General features: G+C 39.8%; 1 protein-coding gene across 6 annotated transcripts in view; it reads left to right on the forward strand.

Annotated features, from left to right (window-relative positions):
• RNF111 (ring finger protein 111) overlaps window positions 1–18,357 on the forward strand; it is an 89,307-nt gene that overhangs the window by 67,535 nt on the left and 3,415 nt on the right. For 4 of the 6 annotated variants that reach the window (XM_040342774.1, XM_040342778.1, XM_040342777.1 and 1 more), the window contains 6 exons: window positions 934–1,285; window positions 1,366–1,491; window positions 5,374–5,500; window positions 14,710–14,802; window positions 15,747–15,842; window positions 17,650–17,765. In XM_040342774.1, the coding sequence (XP_040198708.1) occupies window positions 934–1,285; window positions 1,366–1,491; window positions 5,374–5,500; window positions 14,710–14,802; window positions 15,747–15,842; window positions 17,650–17,765 (910 nt within the window). The remainder of the gene's footprint in view (window positions 1–933; window positions 1,286–1,365; window positions 1,492–5,373; window positions 5,501–14,709; window positions 14,803–15,746; window positions 15,843–17,649; window positions 17,766–18,357) is intronic. The other 2 variants (XM_040342775.1, XM_040342776.1) reach the window with 2 other exon arrangements.

Below are 18,357 nucleotides of genomic sequence, written 5' to 3' on the forward strand. Positions count from 1 at the left end.
GCTCTGAGCTCCACTGCGATAGACTCTCTTGCATTCCAGGTATGACAGGAAGTCTCGGCTCACACCCGGAAGACCGGTATGCTGTAGGTAGCCCCAGCTACCTACAGTGTATACCGTACATCCAGCGGCCTCACAGGTTAGTGAAGGTCACAAACTTTGTAAAGTGTGGGGAAGGATGGTGTTCTTTAAAATTGAACTTCAGCTCTCAATCATAAATTTCATATCAAACTTAAATGACTTCTGAATTTTTTAGCCTGTGTGGCTCTTCACACATATGGCCATCAAATTCGAAACTTTTTTTTTTTACATTTTGGATCGTGTAAGGGAGGATTATATCCCGTGTCTGTGTTTGTTTTTTTTATTTATTTTTTTGCCACCTGCATCCGAGTGAGAGGAAACCCCCCTCCCCCCTCAATGTAAGGGTATATCCAGAACTAGTGTCTCCATTGGAAGATTTCCCCTTCTATTCTCTTCTAAACTGCATAAGGGGCTGGAGAAACGGCAGTAAACTAATGAGACATGTCCTCACAAATCTGACCATTTTAGAATAGTCAGGCTGTTCTTCCAGCACAGCCAGAAAACTTACCATGCTGGGATGGATGTGCTTTTATGCCTAGTATGGTCAGTTTGAAATAAGAAAGCAAGGGGGCTGACAGGATCACCAGGTATTTCACACAAAGCAAGCAATACAAAGAACGGTGTACATTTTAACACAAGTACGTGGTACAGCAGGCACATCGGGAATATGAAATGTAAAGGTAACACATTCTTTAAGTTTTGCTGAGTTACTTACATGTGTAAGGTACAAAACTCATTCACAACTTTCACTTATTCAGCAGCCATTTTTATATTTTTGTGGGTGGGTTTTTTCATTGTAATTATCTGCTTGGTTTTCGTATTGTTTTGATTTCTTTTTCTTCTGCTTGGTTTTAGATGCTTCACTTACAAGGCCTCTTCACCACCAGACACCTGCTTGCCCTCATTCTCATGCCAACCCTCCCCCTCAACCGCCCCCACCACCTCAGATGGACTATGTTATTGCACATCCAGTAGCACCTTTTCATCCGTCTCTTCCAAGCCTTTCTTCAACACATCCTGTTCCTCCTCCACCTCCTTCCCACCATTTCACCAGTGCTGCTGCCCCTCTCTCACAGCATTTGTCCACCACCCACCAGTCTATGTCCCATCATATTTCTGCCACAGCACCTACAACACAGAGGTTGCACCCTCACGAAGTTATTCAAAGGATGGAAGTTCAGAGGCGGCGACTTATGCAGCATCCAACGTAAGTGTTCTTCAGACCCTCAATCGCACTGGCCTGCAGTGTTTTCATTTGATTAAGGTTCTAAACCTCATATTTTCCAGGCGAGCTCATGAACGTCCACCTCCTCATCCACATAGAATGCATCCTAACTATGGCCATGGACACCATATTCATGTACCACAGACAATGTCCTCCCATCCCCGACAGGCTTCTGATAGGTCTGCATGGTAAGTAAAAGGATTTCTGAATCCTAAATTTCTCATAATTTGGTTGTTTTTGTATTTGCTTACAGTTGTTACTTTTAATCAGATCAGAATACTTTATTAATTCCAAAGGAAAATTATTGCCACACAACAAAGACAACACAAGATCACAACAACAAGACACAATGACACCACAAAATTGCCAATAACTGAAATTGGCACCCATAAAACCAACTATACCTTTCAATAAACTATCCATATAATTAAAATACAACATAGAATAAATAACACATTAAAAAATAACAGATGTCTTGATGTGACAGTTTTTTGCTCTGATGGTCGGTTCACACCATGACATGCACAAGAATGTACTGTGCTTTCCTGTGTGATTCTTATGCAGTCTGGGTGCAGTACCATTTCGCGCCATTTATTTGGATAGGCTGAAATTGTGCCAGATTGCAACACAAATAGTGTATGCAGTACATTAAAAATCGCACAGCAGCTGCTCAAGAATAGACAGTTTATCTGATATACATTAACTACTCCTTCCATGCTAAGACCCTCCTGATGCCCCTATAGTTGACCCTTAGTATTCTAGGCCTAGTGCCATAGCTCCCTATTGGGGAAACCTCATCTCTATCAAAGACTTTCATAATTTATCTAAATGGAGTGTCTGAGCAGTGATGTTTCATTGTTTATACCTTGTTTTTGTATTTTTGTTTTGGTTTGTTTTATTGTTGCTTACAGCACTGTTTAGGCAGATAGGTTAGGTACCGATTTACTTGGTACTTTTTTGAGCCGGGGAATGCACCAAGGTTCTGTTTTTGTAAATGTATTAAAAATCAATAGAGAATTAAATATTTTTTTTTTTAAATCGCATAGCAACTGGATTGCATGGTACCAATTTATCATGCGATCCTGTGCAGGTCTAATGCGTTTGCTACCTGCATTTGGAGTGTGGTTAACACTGATGACCTCTGCCGATGGCAGGTGCAGTATGTTTTGAACGTACAGCCATACAAGCACTGACATTAATATCCTCCTCCTTCCAGTTAGAGGTTATTACAAGTTGTTTTAAATAAGATGAATCTATTAAGATTTGTGTCGTAGGAGGCTAAAACACACATAGTTGGGCTTATTAAAGCAGTGCACTTGGCAGACGAGTTTCACAATACTGTAGTCCGATAAAACCTGGTTGGTTTTCGTTACTTTATTTTTCACAGAATGTGTGTTGTCCTATAAATGATTGTGCCTGAAGTATGTTTGTTTTGTTTTTTGTGTGGAATACAAATCTTAACGTGTTTATTCCAAAAATATGTGGGCTCATGTATGCCCATGTTGTCAAGCACTAAAGCTCAACTCTGGGCTGGCCAAACAAAACTATTTGCTACACTAACAGGCGCACCATTCTATACGTTGAATCACTATATGATGATTTGTAGCGCCAACACCTTTACCTTTGTTCACTATCCCACAGAGTCCACACTCTTTTAAAGGGGCAGCTATAAAATTTAATATTGCAATTCAGGAGCCATCACCAGCCACCTTGTTCTATAACGGGCGCACCTACTGGGTGTGCTGTGTAAATTGTATATAGTCTGAGCTACACACAGTAATGGAGCAGGTTGTTCCGGCACTGGGTTGAGAATTTCCGGTCCTGTTCCCAGAAAATAATGAATTATTGCCAGCCCAGGCCAATTAACATTTCTCTCCTACATGTAAAAATGTTGAGGTTTTTAGAGTTAGAGGAGGTCTAGCACTGGAATTATTTCTCTTGAGAAAACATTTGCAGTAATACCTTTTGTGTGTGGTTCCAACACTGTATACATATGCAGGCGCGACCTTCGTATGTGTTCGCTTCGGGACGGGGGTGCTTTAACACCTTTTTGTATCGCAAGAAATTAAAAAAATCCCTTCTGATAGAAATATGGCATGACAGGTCCTCTTTATGGAGACATCTGAGGTCTATAAGACCCCCAGATCTCCCCTCTACCCTGGAAAGCATGAGATCCAAAATAGATCTCCACTTTTCAGAAAATAAAAAAAAATGTCAGGGTCAGAAGTAATGTCGCTTCCGGCCTGCCAGATTATAGAAATGGCCATCTCTATGGTAACCCTGTGGCACCACCAGATCAGAAACTGGGTTCCCTAATCATTCATCAAATACAAAGATGCCTATGGTGGAGCTGCACCAAGTCAACTCGGTTTAGTTCTAGGAGTGGGACTAGAAGTTTCCATCCCATTGCCGGAACCCAGCTCTGTATATTGGATGTAGCAGATCCTACATATAGTTTTATATAGTGCACCTGTTAGTGTAGCAAATAGTTAATTTGTGCCAGCTTGGTCCAAACAAAGTAGTAAAGGACAATAAACCTGGAGTAAAGCTTTAACCACCTGGCCTCCGAAAGATTTACCCCCCCGTATAGACCATTTTTTGTGATACGGCACTGTGGTACATTAACAATTGTGTGCGACTCTGTAGCCAAATACACACACACAAATGGAGCTTTCTTATGGCGGTATTTGATCACCTCTGTTTTTTTTTGCGCCAAAAGCAAAAAATGACAGTTTTACTTTCTGCTATAAAACAAATATTCAATAAAAAAATTGAACCAAAAATTCTTCATAAATGGTAGGCCAATATGTATTCTGCTACATGTTTTTGGTAAAAAAAAAAAAAAATCCGTGTGTGTGTGTGTGTGTGTGTGTGTGTGTATATAAATATATATAAATATATATAAATATATGTGCTGTCAGTTAAACGCATTATTAACGGTGTTAACACAAACCCATTTTAACGCCGTCAATTTTTTTATCGCGCGATTAACGAGGTTCACCCTTTAAAACATTTTTTTTTTTTTTTGTCAGCACGTACCTCTTAACCCTTTCATGCCGACGGGACGCATATATGCGTCCTCGGCGTTAGGGGGTTATACCGGGATGATGCCTGCAGCTAGCAGTTTAGAGCGGGCGATCGGCTATCCAAACATAACCGATGCGGCTAAAAGCTGCTCGGTTGTTATGCCGGAGGAGCGGGAGGGGACATCCCCCCCCCCTCCCGCCGCCTTTCGCCGCTCTGACCGGGCCTCCCGTCCCACCGGGAGACCCGATCCTCCATCCGCCGCGTTCTGTGTTCAGGCGGAGACTGACACTAAGCCGTAAACGGCTTTGATTCAGTCTCCGCATTGAAACCACGGAAGCGGCGTCATGACGTCACTTACGGGTTTCTCGGCTGCCAATGGCGCCGGATTTAAAAAAGTACACAGTATTCAGAATCGCCGTTTTCGGCGATCTGAATACTTTGAAGTGCAAAGGAGGGCTCGGCGGTCTTTTAGACCCCGATCCCTCCATAAAGAGTACCTGTCACCACCTATTGCTGTCACAAGGGATGTTTACATTCCTTGTGACAGCAATAAAAGTGATCAAAATGTAAAAAAATAAAAAAACACAATTTAATATTATAAAATAAAACAAATAAAACAAAAAAAAAATGTTTTAAAGGGTGAACCTCCTTAATCGCGCGATTAATCGTGAGTTAACTATGACATTAATGCGATTAATCGCGATTAGAAATTTTAATCGCTTGACAGCACATATATATATATATATATATATATATATATATATATATATATATATATATATATATATATATATATATATATATATAATATATATATATATATATATATATATATATATATATATATATATATATATATATATATATATATATATATATATTGCAAGGTGCTTTCACCTGGGGCGGTAAAACTGCTACAGTGCGGTTGGCAAGCGGTTAAATAAAAGCTTTATTAGACCTAGGTATTTGTTTTCCTGTTTGTTATACCTACATACAAACATTTTACTAATCCTCTGCTGTTAAATTCTTTTTTTCGGTTACAGGGAAATAGCAATTGAAACTGGAGTGACTGCGGCCCCCTACCAAACTGGTCCTTTACATCCCCATCTAGCTCACTACCATCCACCTCCTAGACTCCACCATTTGCAGATCGGGGCCTTGCCATTAATGGTAAGATATATATTCGATTGAAAGCTGATCACTCTCAGAATAGTCATTACTGGTGCTATCTATTGCACAGATGTTGGATCTCTCTTGAATTGTAACAAATGAGGTGAATGACATTCTCAGGTTTATGATTTTGGAGGAATGCACTGTTGGCAATTAAGTTATTAAGATTAATAGCTTGCCTCCATTTGAAACATTCCTCATGTGCGTTTTATGACATTAGGCCTGCACCTTGGTGTAACTTCAGAAGCCATTTTGAAAAGTGGGTAACATATTTTTTCCCAGAAGAGCAGAATTACTGAGAAACAGTTGCTTACAATTTTAGAATCTGCCATGAGATCTAGATATACAGTATATGCAGTGTATTGTTTTGAGGATGAGTTATGAGCTGTACATTTTATAAATAAACTGTTGCAGGGTTTATAAAGATCAGAGTTTAGGCAGTAAAATGTAATGTTTATTATCCAAACAGTCCACATAGAAAAACTGCTCCCAACCAAATCACTACAGTTACCCTCAAAGCATGGTAATCAGAGTTCAACGTTTTAAATATTAGGACAACTAATATCCCACCACATATTAATATGGTTGGTAGTAATTCTTTTTTCCCAACCACTTCTTCCTTAAAAGGATAGTTTTCACAGTAATATGACATTTTCCTTACGGCATGACAGCTGTGGTATTCTGTCTTCCATATCTGTGTAACTCTTCCCTTTTCTCTCAGTATTTTAGACGGTAGTTAACCCCCCTCTCAGCCATTTTTCTCCAGTCATATGCACACAGTGCATTCGTCGCCTTAGTCTGGGTCCTTTCACCCTCCCACAAGCTTATTCTACAAAAAATGTTGCAGTGTCTCTTGCAGATTTTTAACATACACATTGCAGCGCTAAAAGACCATATCTTTACCACACATGCAAAAGCATTCATATAAAATACTTTTTAAGCCCCAAAATAAAGAAAAGAGGAAAAGGTCTACCAAGAGTCCTTGAAAATGCTCAGTTCATGATGCGCAGCAGAAAAAGACCCTTCATCCGATCACATTGCCTCTTGCCATAACTATTTGACTTTTCCAAAAGAATGGTCAAATAACGCCTTATAAGTCCTCATTTAGCAAAGAATCCTCTGGTGTAGATGAGTCTGCTTCTTCCCACAATGGCACTCTGTCCCATCCAATGTAAACATAGAAGTTGAATCAAAAACAGGTAAGGCTACATCTTGGTGTAGCAAATTCCATAACCCCATTAATTATCTTAAAACACTCATAGATAAAATCTGCGTGTCATAAATACCAGCAATGTCGGCATCGCAGCCTATGTATCCATTGGCTGTCTGGTGCTGCTGCCTTTGTCGATAAGGGAAGCCGGCAGTGAAGCATTTTGGCTTCACAGCCAGGTCCCTACTGCGCCATTGCGCAAAGCGTGGCTTTGCTCTCCTTGTGGCCTGACAGTAGGAGGAGGGGGTCTCAGACTTCTGATGTACCTCACTTTGAGTGGATCGCTGCATTAAAGTATAAGCAGAAACATATATTATTTCTTTATTTTTTTTAGTTTGGACAAAAGTGGTGATGATGGACTAGAAACCTTTTATTAGTAAAAGAAAAATCCCAACATTTGGGTTGTCCCCAGAACAAGTATAAAGGGGAAATCTTGCAATAGGGGGCCCTAGTGCTGATGACCCTGGTGAAACCATCAAAATAAAAATGAGTATTTAGTTCTACTTTAACAAGGCAGTGAGAACGAGCAGTTGTCTTGATCATCTCAAAAATATACCAAATTTTCTGGAAGAAATTTGTAGAGGCACCCCTGCTTTTTGGTGAAAAATCTGTAGCGCTTCCACAAGCAACATTCAGGGGTGTGTGGACTGGCAGCACATGTTTTTTCTGGATCACCGGTAGACAAATCAGATCATTTTTTAATCTTTTGTCTCCCTGCATTGTACCACGCTTAAGATGTAACTAAACATACCAGTGTAACTCTTTCCTAAAACTGTCTATGTGCTTGTCTATGTAAATATGCGTGCTGTAAGAAATTTCCTTCTGGGTTGCAGATCAGCCCTTGAAACGTAACACACATCTTGTGCCCACCCTCTGCCATTAGGAAGAACTACTGTAAATAAGCTTTGTGATCGCGTGACTGTAGACTAAACCTACACGAAAATTAACTTTTTACTGTCTTTATTTTTATTTTTTTCTCAAAATAAAATGGGCTCACGTAGTAAACGCACAATTTGCTGTTTTACCATAGGATTTCATTTGTGTTCATAATATATTTTAAGATCATTAAAATATGAAAGATACAATTTGCCGGGTAAATATTAGAATAATAAAGCAGGATACATTTTCTTGCACATTGGCTCCCATTTACACATGGGCATTTTTCTGCTGGTTTCCTTATGTCTGGCTTTGCAGAATCCAATTATTTAAAATTGTTCCTATTTACACTTTATCCCATATATGTAAAAAGTACATGAGATTTGTTTAAATGTAGTTAGGCTTTTTTTTTTGGCTCCATAGACTTCAGTAAAAGTGCCTGTTGCCATTTTGCCATTTTTAATGCATGAAGAATCTCCTCTTCTCCTAATGGAACTACTCACCTTCCCTATCCCATCCCAGAAACCAAACTCTTGACGTTTGATACATGTGCAAAACTGCATGGAAAAAAATGCTTCAGAATCACCGGGTCGACTCTATCTAGGTGTGAATGCAGGTTTAGGAAAATAGACATTTCAGTTTGTCAAATATTGTATATTCCTTCCCTCTGCTTTTGTGTGCACTGAAAGTCTACACTCTCAATGATGCTACCTTTTATTAATATTGGGTTAACTTAAGCCTAGTACACATGATGAGATTATCGGACGAATGATCGTCCGTTTTTTTTTTTTTTTTCCCTCTTTTTGCATGCTAGTCTCCATATCAAATGCGGATAGGTTACTGTACTAAAGTACGAAAGCTCTTGTACAAAAGAAAATACATTTGGAAGAGCTGTAATGTATTTTTATCTTCAGTCAGAAACTGCACTGCTTAATCAAAAATCATATGATCTGGTATTGTACAAAATTTTGTTTTTGTCCCTCTGGAAGATTTCGAACGACAGCTATGTACGAAGGATCAAAAACGGCTTCGAAAGCTGAATTTTTCGTCTGCTTTTCTCATCATATGTACGAGGCCGCAGAGCCCTCTATTTATTGGACCCACACTAGACAACAAACTAAATACCTTGGGAACTCTTGGATTTGCATTTCTCATACACCTGCAAAAATTTAAATATAGTGAACCCATAATAGTATAGTGCCATTTCAATTGAGTGCATGTTTTCAGTTGGAATTGCAGAGTGCTATTATACTTTTCTGAGTTTCTCATCTTTAAATAGCTTCCTCTTCCATATCTTTCTATTTAAAGTGGAACTTTAGTCAGAAAATAAGTCCTGCTAGATGACATCGGGCTGGCACCCTTTGCAGTTATAGCTGAGCTATGTTAAACAATAAAAAAAAGTGTCTCTACGGTTTAAATCCAATAATACATGGTCTCCCCCTGTTCTGCACATGCTCAGTTGCGCTCCATTTTTAGGCACTGCCTGGTTTGTAGAGGCAGATCCGCTAAAAGATTTAAGGCCTTTTTCACACGGAGCGGACCGTTTTTGTGTCCGCTCCGTGTGTGTCCGTCGGCTCAGCGGGGATCCCCGCTGAGCTGTCGGCGGACAGGGCGGTCCCCGCACACAGTGCAGAGACCGCCCTGTCTCTCCTCCGCTCTCCTATGGGGAATCGGATGCAGACGGACCGTCTGTTTGTCTGCATCCGATCCGTTCCGCCGGACGGAAGAAAAATAGGGTTTTCTTCCGTCTGCAAAAGCGGATCCTGATGGACGCGGATGGTTTCGGACATTAGCGGATGCTCCATCCGCTAACGGACGCAATCCCATAGGGATGCATTACAAGTCCGTAAACGGACTTGTAATAAACGGACGAACGGTCCGCTAGTGTGAAAGAGGCCTAAGTGGAAATAAACCATCCTATCATTTACAGCCAAGGAAGCTGCTTCTGTTTTGCAACTGCCATGGTGCTGCACAATGTGATCAGTTATGACTCCAGCCATTTGACAGTTTGGTTGAGGACACAAGCAAATGTGACAGTTGGCAATACCAGCATTCCAGGAATGTAACTGCTTTTTAAACAGTTAAAGGGTTGTAAAGGTTTAATTTCCCCCCCCCCCCCAAAAAAAAGACGTTTGAAAAATGATTGCGCAAATGCCCTGCGAGATAAAAAGTTGCAATGATTGCCATTTTATTCCTTGGGGTGTCTGCTAAAAAAACATATATAGTGTTTGGGGCTTCTGAGTAATTTTCTAGCAAAAAAAATATGATTTTTGCATGTAGGAGAGAATTGCCAAAATAGGCCCGGTATGGAAGTGGTTAAATCAATGGGTTTAGTTCCACTTTGATTTACTGCTGTTTAGGTGGGCTTCAGCAAAATGGTATCCTCCAGTAAGAGGGGGGGGGGGGGGGGGCAACGCTGGAGGCAATTTGCAGCATATACTAATTTTGGTAGCAGAATTCTTATTGTGGAACGTATTTTCCTTGCTAAAGAACATCATTATTTTTTTATCAAGTTATGGGTCGAATCCTGCTTTAACGTAGAGATTGGGTGCTACAATTTCAAACTGCTTAAAAGCTAATACAGTGAGCCAACCAAGTAATGCGTTGTTTTCAATAGGCTGGCTGACCAATTGCTTCTTGAGAAGAAGTAAAGTTTAAACCTTTTTATAGCACTTCAAAGCTGGAAGCAGAGCCTGCAAATGGGAATGTATATTCCCCTATGTAAATGAATCATTACAAAACCAGTACAGAAACGAGGTTCGTAAAACGTCAAACATCTTAACAAGCTCATTAAGCTAAAAAAATAAATACATTCCCTTGAATTCCCAAAAATAGATTCAGCAGTAGCATTCATTAAACATGCTGTACTCAGTACTTTACATAAAACAAGCCCTTAAACAAGAAGTTCACAAAAAATAAATGCACTTTTTTTTTGCGGGTAAGAAAATTTGTATTTATTCTTCATTGCTCTTGAAATCAGCAGATCACAGGTATAATGTCAGGCTTCTGTAGATTCTCAGTTAGCAGTTTGCTTATACCTCTAGTATGGGCAGGCAGTTGCTGAACTCCAAGAAGAATCGGTGAACTATGAAAGCGCTTACCACCGTTTTCGCAGTTCATTGAGACCTACAAGTTGCAGCAGACGATACTTGAAGTTTATAATTATGCGACTGTATGGGCGGAGTGCTGTTTTCAAACTTGGCTGTACACAAAGAGTTTTGGGGGGGTGCTTTACTAACATGTTACACCCTGAGTATGGGTGTAACAAGTTACTAAAAGTGAACTTCTATTTTAAACCAAAAAAAGAAGATTATTATTTTTTAACCTGTGTAAATTGAAGTGGTTCGCAACTCCTGTCCTCAGGACCCACTAACAGGCCAGGTTTATACAATAACTTAATAATCCGTCCTGTCAGTGGTTCCTGAGGACAAGAGTTGAGAACCACTGATGTAAATGATCGATAAGGAAATCAGGGATGTGTTGAGAAGGATACTTGGGGACTGGAATGGTTTATGCCAGATTTGCATTAATTTGCAAGATGCATCCTTTTTTAAAGATCTACAAATGAATTGCTTGCTCCAAGCCTGTAATGTCGTAAGACACAAAGTTATTTTGGCAAGAGTAAGTGAAATGTCTATTTTCAGAATTTTTATGAGCCGACAAGCTTAAAACTAACAGGTTGGCTTTAAAAGTGTTCATGAATCTGTTGATACTGTAAATCGCATGGAACATTTTAACCACACAAGGGGAAAGCTGTCATAAGCAATCCAGAAAACCCCACATTGCTTTACAGAGGAACAATGAATAAACAACCGTAGTAAAGACATGCAGGGCCCTGAATAGATTGTTTTATGTTGGAAAAGAATGTTGTGTTCAATAGATTTGCTTAATCTGTAAGATTTGGTAGCACATTACTGCAGAGGTGGAGGGTAAAGAGATGGGTATTGCCCTTTGTTTAATTGCGTTGTGAATGCTTATGTGCAATTTAAGTCCCCCAACCATTCAGAGTTGAGCGGTTACGTATACAAAGAGGTTGCACTGTATAGGAGTTTGTGTCAGTGGTGATCTCAGATTCTGAATGATACTTTCACACCTAACCCCTTCACATGGTAATCCTCAATCTAATGTGTTTGACGGCAGAGGGCCTACAATTTTACACTGAGGAGCAGCTTGTTTTGTCGTAGGGTTATGAGTTGCTCAGTGATATTTGAGCACACTGTATCAAACTTTTCCACATACTAATCCTTTGCCAATATCATGGCAACATGCAAAACGGTAACAATATTACACAAGGAAATAAATTTGATACTTTTAAAGGTTAAGTTTATGTATGGGATTTTTTTGCATAGTTCCATTGGTTTACCTTGGTGAGTATGTATGTGCTATACCAGGCCGATCCCTGTAGAAGCTAGCAATCATGCTAGTAGGCACCACTACTACAGTGCTTGCCACTAGCTTGTGGGTTCTGTGCCTATTGGTACCTGGAAGTAGCAGTGCCTACTACAGTAATTTCCAGCTTCCATAGGGATCAGCCAGGCATGGCATATGCATATATACTTAAAAGCCTAACTTAAACTTCAGCTTTAAAATATAATCCACTTCCATTTTAGGAATAACTGCGCATGCTCTCCAATTTCCTTACCCTCCTCCTTCATAGCATGTTTTCCTAAAATTGCCAAATTACCAGGGAAATGTAACCAAAACCTGCACTTGGGGGTATACAGATGGCATTGCTTCAAAATATTTATTCAAACTCTCCAAATAAATATTTAACTGGGTGAAGAAAAATACCTGTGCCTGAACCACTGCTGCATACTTTGTTCCACAACACAAAATAGATAAAGGTCCAACAAGGCACAGTACCATTTGAAATCCATCAAGACGTAAAAGGGGAATGCAGTGCAAAGTTGATGCATTTCAGTCTCTTCCTGGGCCTTATGGCTAAGACCCAGGGAGGGCCTGAAACGTCAACCTTGCTTTGTGCTGGAATCCCCTTTTTATGTCTTGATAGATTTCAAAGATTCTACAGACTTTTAAACTGCATCATGCCTTGTTGCCGGACCTTTATCTGTTTTGTAATATAATTGCTGACCTCATTGGAATACTGGTCCTGGACTGTCTCTGGCTTTAATACTTTGATTCACTGACCCAGAACACATATACAGTAGGTACCGGTAAGTCAGAATTTGAGGTCTGCTTTGCTTTCATTTTATTACTAAAGCTAACTCCTAATTTGTTTCCTGATTGTATGTAATACATTGTGTACAGGGGACTGGGGTAAAACCATATGAGATCATGTTGTCCCCTGCCAGTTCTTTGTAAACAAATTATGGATAGGTGGGCATTCATTTTGACTTGAGCATTCTTCCCTTTGGTAGGCATTGACACTCTGCATCTGATTCTATAGTCCTGTTTCACACTGCATGGAAGCGAGTAGAGATGCTTGTTTTCTAGGGCGTACATGTTTTTTTACACATCTTTCTCTCTAGATGTAGTCTTTCCAGCTTTACTAGACATGCCTGACTGTGTTCTGCTCTACTCTGAGCTATGTTGTTTGTTGGTTATTATGATTGTACGTCTCTGGTAGATGAAAGGTCTTGTCCACATTTAGCTTTCCATTTTGGGTAACTTGGTCCCAATATCTGTTAATTAAAAACATACAATTGTATACCCATTTCCTTGTTACTGTGATCAGCAATTGTTTTTAGAATAATTTCCATGTGGTTGTTGACAACCATCCTTTGAACTATTACAGCAGAACAGTTATTTTACGTAAGGATTCAGTTTTAAGTTCTATGCAGTCTGTGGGGCCATTTATGAATACAGTGTAGTGCCTTTTTTTTATTTTATTTTTTTTCCTCCCACATTTTAATTTTATGAAGCGACAGGTTAGAGTCTGGAGTTAAGATGGGTGTGGTTTTGCAAAAATCAGATTTTTTTTTTGGCCCCATTCACACTTTTAATCAGAACTATAGTGGTGAATTCCACTGACAAAGGTCATAGGCTTCCTGTAATAGGAAAAACAGGTGTTTTCGAATAGCTGTGGCTGCTCTACCTATACAAAGCAATGATAGGCTGATTGCATTTGCAGCTGTCCATTGCTGATGCAGTCGGTCATCTGTGGTTAAAGACGCATGAATAACCCTACATGCACACAGAGACCAAGAACAAACAACTGTCCCTAACTGCCATTAATAGCTGGTTGTGTGAGCAGCAACAGACTGCTGCGGCCACCGTCAGCCTGTCATTGCTTTATCATAGCTTTTCTGGCTGCAGGAAACCTCAGATCCTTGCCTCTGGAATTTGCTTTGTAGCAGGTTTGAATGTGGCCTTCCTCTCCCTCCAGGTTATGATTGTGGTTGTCCTAGGACCAAGAGAGGTCTTAAACTATCCAGGTTGGCACGTATATTATTCCTTTTTAAGATCAAATGACAACCAGATCTAATAATGTTGAGTATGTCTTGCATGGACAGACTGCCAAGCACAAACTTTAGGAAAGCTTCAAAATAGAATTCCCATAATCTATGTATCTTGATGTCTTGGTCTATGGTAGTTCTAGTTGCCCACTGTTCTTGCCATATTGGCTACGCAGTGGTAAAAACTACGAACATAACTAGCACAGAATAGTTTGCTAAACTTTGCTCATTTCTGATGATCACAAGTGTATGGTGAAGATGACAAGCTTCTGATTTTAGAATCAACTCATTTGGCATTGTTCTATCATTTTGCTATGTTTGCATTCTCCCATATGTCCTGGATGTTGAACCTTTTTCATATCTTTGCATTGTTTGGAACTGAGGAATACAATATATATATTTCCTGATTCTGTGGCTGGTTTGCAGTGGAATGGTATATAGTTGACCAAGCAGCACATAACCTTGTCACTGCATTTGTTTCCTACCACAAAAAATAAAAATAAAACTAGTTTAAGGTGCTTCACAACATTTGTATTTTTCTTGTGTATATATTTATATATATTTTTTATGACTGCACCTATCATTTTGCTGCTAGAGGGTTTTACAAGGGTACCCTCGGAGCCGTATATCTTTCTGGCAGCAAAGATTATTTGAGGTCAATACAAGCAGTTGTGTTAAAGTTTAACTTACATCTGCTATTTGATTAGGTTCCAGACATGGCGGGCTACCCTCACATCCGCTACATTTCATCTGGATTGGATGGAAGGTCATTCAGAGTTCCATTCAGGGGAAATTTTGAGGTTTGTAACAGAATGTTAGCTTTCTGCTGTCATGTCTTTGCTGTCATTCCATGTACCTATGGAATGTTTCCTTCAGGTTGATGTGTGTATGTGTGTGTTCACATAAATAAAGGATACACAATCAATAATTTCCCCAATCAGATGCAGAGTGTATTTAGTAATTATTTTTGAAGCCTTGGAACTCATTTGAGCAGGGAACTGAGAATCCCACCTTTTATTCATAATCATTTCTGTTGCAGAGGCTTAGCATTTTTAGTTGTAATATACTAGTATTCCATTCCGAGCGTATTTTTTTTTTAATCATTGTACCATGTATTTATATCATGTAATTTATGTATGATATACTACAGCATCAAGCATTGGGATTTGTGTATCCTGTTTTTTTTTTTTCCCCCCCCAGTGTATGGTCAAGATGGCACTGGCAGTAACTTCAAACTAAAAGCTTTTAATTGAACCTTCACTGTATGATAAACTTCCGGTTGCACTAATCTATGCAAGTGGACCTTTGAGTAATATGCATGTTTATCCCAATAACACAGGCTTATCCCCCACTGCATGGACATTGTAATATATTAACGTAAATTCAGACTCTCTTATTTGTAGGCACTGGATTCATTTGTCCTCGCATAGATAATGCCTTTCATTTAGGAGAGGGAGGGAATTCAAAAATCTGCTGTGAAATTGAATGGAAATGGGTAGGCCTGGTTGTGTTTGTCTTCATATGATACGTAACCAGTCCACTTCTATTGCTGTAATATAATTGCCATGGTAGACTCCGCTGGCTTGTTGACAGAATTGGTTTCACTGAGCTTTGATTGGTAGAGGGTTTAATCTCAAATGTCTGTGCTCCTATGAGTACACATTTGAACAATAATTACTGGAATTGCTAACCGTTTTGTCTTGTGGCAAGATCCATCTGCTTAGATTTGCCTCTTATTTTCCAGGAACTGATTCATCTAGAGGAACGGCTTGGTAATGTGAATCGTGGAGCCACACAGGGGACCATAGAAAGGTGCACGTACCCACATAAATATAAGAAGGTGAGACATTTTTCTTCTCGGGAACAAGTCAGAAATCTCAGATTAAAATTTTTCTTCTGTGAAAAATATTAAGACAATTTTTGTTTGAATAGTTTCAGAACCTTTATATTTTGAGCAAATTGTAGTATAAAAAGAACTATAGGAAACAGTAGAAAGATTATGTGAATTTCCCTTGCTAGCCAAGATAAATTTCAACTGGATTTGCCTTAATTGGAGTTTGTGTTGGTGGCTGTGACTCCTTATTTGTCACATGAATACATGCAGGATAAATTCTCTGCATAAGAAGCAGTAAGACCTGTAGTGGATGGAAATTCTTTGCTGGTATGGTGCTCCTGCTGGTGTTCTGCGAGCACCAGCAGATTACCGGCATCAAGACCATTTTAACCAGACGCCATATGTAGTCTTCCTGGTCGCGCCAAGGGGTGCGCAGCACTTATCAGGGTAAAGAGCCAATCACAGCTGATCCTATGTAAACAAATGCTGGTCATCTGCATTTTGTTTCCTCAGCGCTGTCACTGTGTGAGGAAAGGAAAGCTGATAACTGGCTTTCCTGTGATGGGATATCTACACTGATAATCGGGGCACTGATCAGTGCCCCCTCATCAATGCAAAAAGTCATATGGGTACAATGTTGCATGACCGCTCAATTTTCATTCAAAGTGCGACAGTACTGAAAGCTGAAGATTGGCCTGGGCAGGAAGGGGGTGAAAGTGCCCAGTAGGCAAGTGGTTAGAGCAAACCTGTTGCATTTATTAACTTCCCTAACATTTTAAAGTGAAAAAGTAATGGTAAGGTGCCTGCAGCTTTCTTTATTAATAAATTGATCTTTTGAGGAGCATCCAAAGTTTGGGGTATTCTGTAACAGAACCCACAACTTCAGCTCCAACTTGGAGCTCTGCCTTTGCCCCCGTCTCCCACCTTTCTAGTGAGAAAAATTTAGTCATGCCATGGCATAGTTTCAAGGCAAATATTGGGTTGACAACTGTCTATTAGAAAAAAAAAAAAAAAAACTTTTATAGTGTTTAATACTCATCTACTATTTCCATTGCTGTCTTTTGGAGGCAAGAATGTTCCCATATGGAAAAAAGTTTGAGTTGTTGTGTTCATTATTAAGGTAGCCACGAGCATTAGATTTTTTTTATGATCGGGCTGTGCTAGGTTGCAGGAAATCACGCAATTCCCCCATCAACAGTCAGTGTCGATGGATGAATTTCTCCGGCAGAGCTATTGTGTTCTCCCGGCAAGGGGGAAGCTGTCCCTGCTGGGAGAACACGATTATTGCTAGGGCTTTAGCCACTGGTAATAATCAAATGCAAAACTCCAACAGGCTGGTTGTACCCAAGTTAATCGATGGATTGACTTGGGTACAATCAGCTTGCACAATTGGGTACGACTTGGATTGGCTTGGGTACAATTGGCGTGCCCATACATGTTTTAAATCATCTTGGCCAGTTCAGCAGGGACTAGCTGAGATTCCAGCGATCTATGGCCAGCTTTGCACATATGGCAATACATGAGCAAAGTATGGGCTGTGAACACCATTTTCTTTCCTTCTAGGCATCATTTTTGATGGGCGATTAGGCAGACGTTTAGCATTTCATTGTGTGATGCGTGTTTTCTATTTCAGCATCCTCTGTGTTGTGGCTTCATATATTGTATTTTAGTTTGTTCAACTGAAAAAAAAAGATTTTAGTATGAATTATTACTCATGGGGACGTGTGAAATATCTATGTGTTGTGGTAAATGTTTGCGTTTTGTAAGAAACATGTTTACCGAGTTTGCCAATAATTTCATCTCTGCTAATAAGGTATCCACTGATTGGTTCTCACAGAGGAAATTGCATGGCAAGCAAGATGGTGAGGAAGACACTGAAGAAAAATGTACAATCTGCCTTTCTATGTTAGAGGAAGGTGAAGATGTCAGGTAATAATACTTTGACTTTAGATATGGTTTGAAATTTGTTGGCACTTGGTTTTTCTTTAAAGCGAGATAAGCAGCGTGTAAATGTAACTAACTTGTAATACACATCACCCATGTCCTCTCCGGAGGGAAATGGGTCATGTATAGAAAGTTTACTAGTGCAAAAGTTATAGTTCATTGCTTAGCTACATCCCAAGGATATGCATCACCTTTATTATGAGTTGTGTTTTATAAAGAGAGAACTCCAATCGGCAGTTTTTTAAAATGGTAAGATTAAAGGGGTTTTAAAGGCTCGTGTTTTTTCATCTTAATGCATCATATGCATTAAGATGAAAAAACACCTTGTTGTCATGGGCCCCCCCTGCCCGTTTTACTTGCCTGAGCCCATTTACCTGCTGTGCGTGTCCCCCGGCGTCCTCTTTTCCACTGAGTCTGGCCGTTTATTGGATAGATTGATGGCAGCGCAGCTATTGGCTCTTGCTGCTGTCAATCGCATCCAATTACGTGGCCGCTGGGGGGGCCGGGACCGAGTCGTATACTTGGCGTCTATGGACGCCAACTGTATAACACGAGAGCTCGCCAACTAATCCCCTCG

The sequence above is a fragment of the Rana temporaria genome, chromosome 3, assembly GCF_905171775.1.
Source record: "Rana temporaria chromosome 3, aRanTem1.1, whole genome shotgun sequence".
NCBI classification, from domain to species: domain Eukaryota; kingdom Metazoa; phylum Chordata; class Amphibia; order Anura; family Ranidae; genus Rana; species Rana temporaria.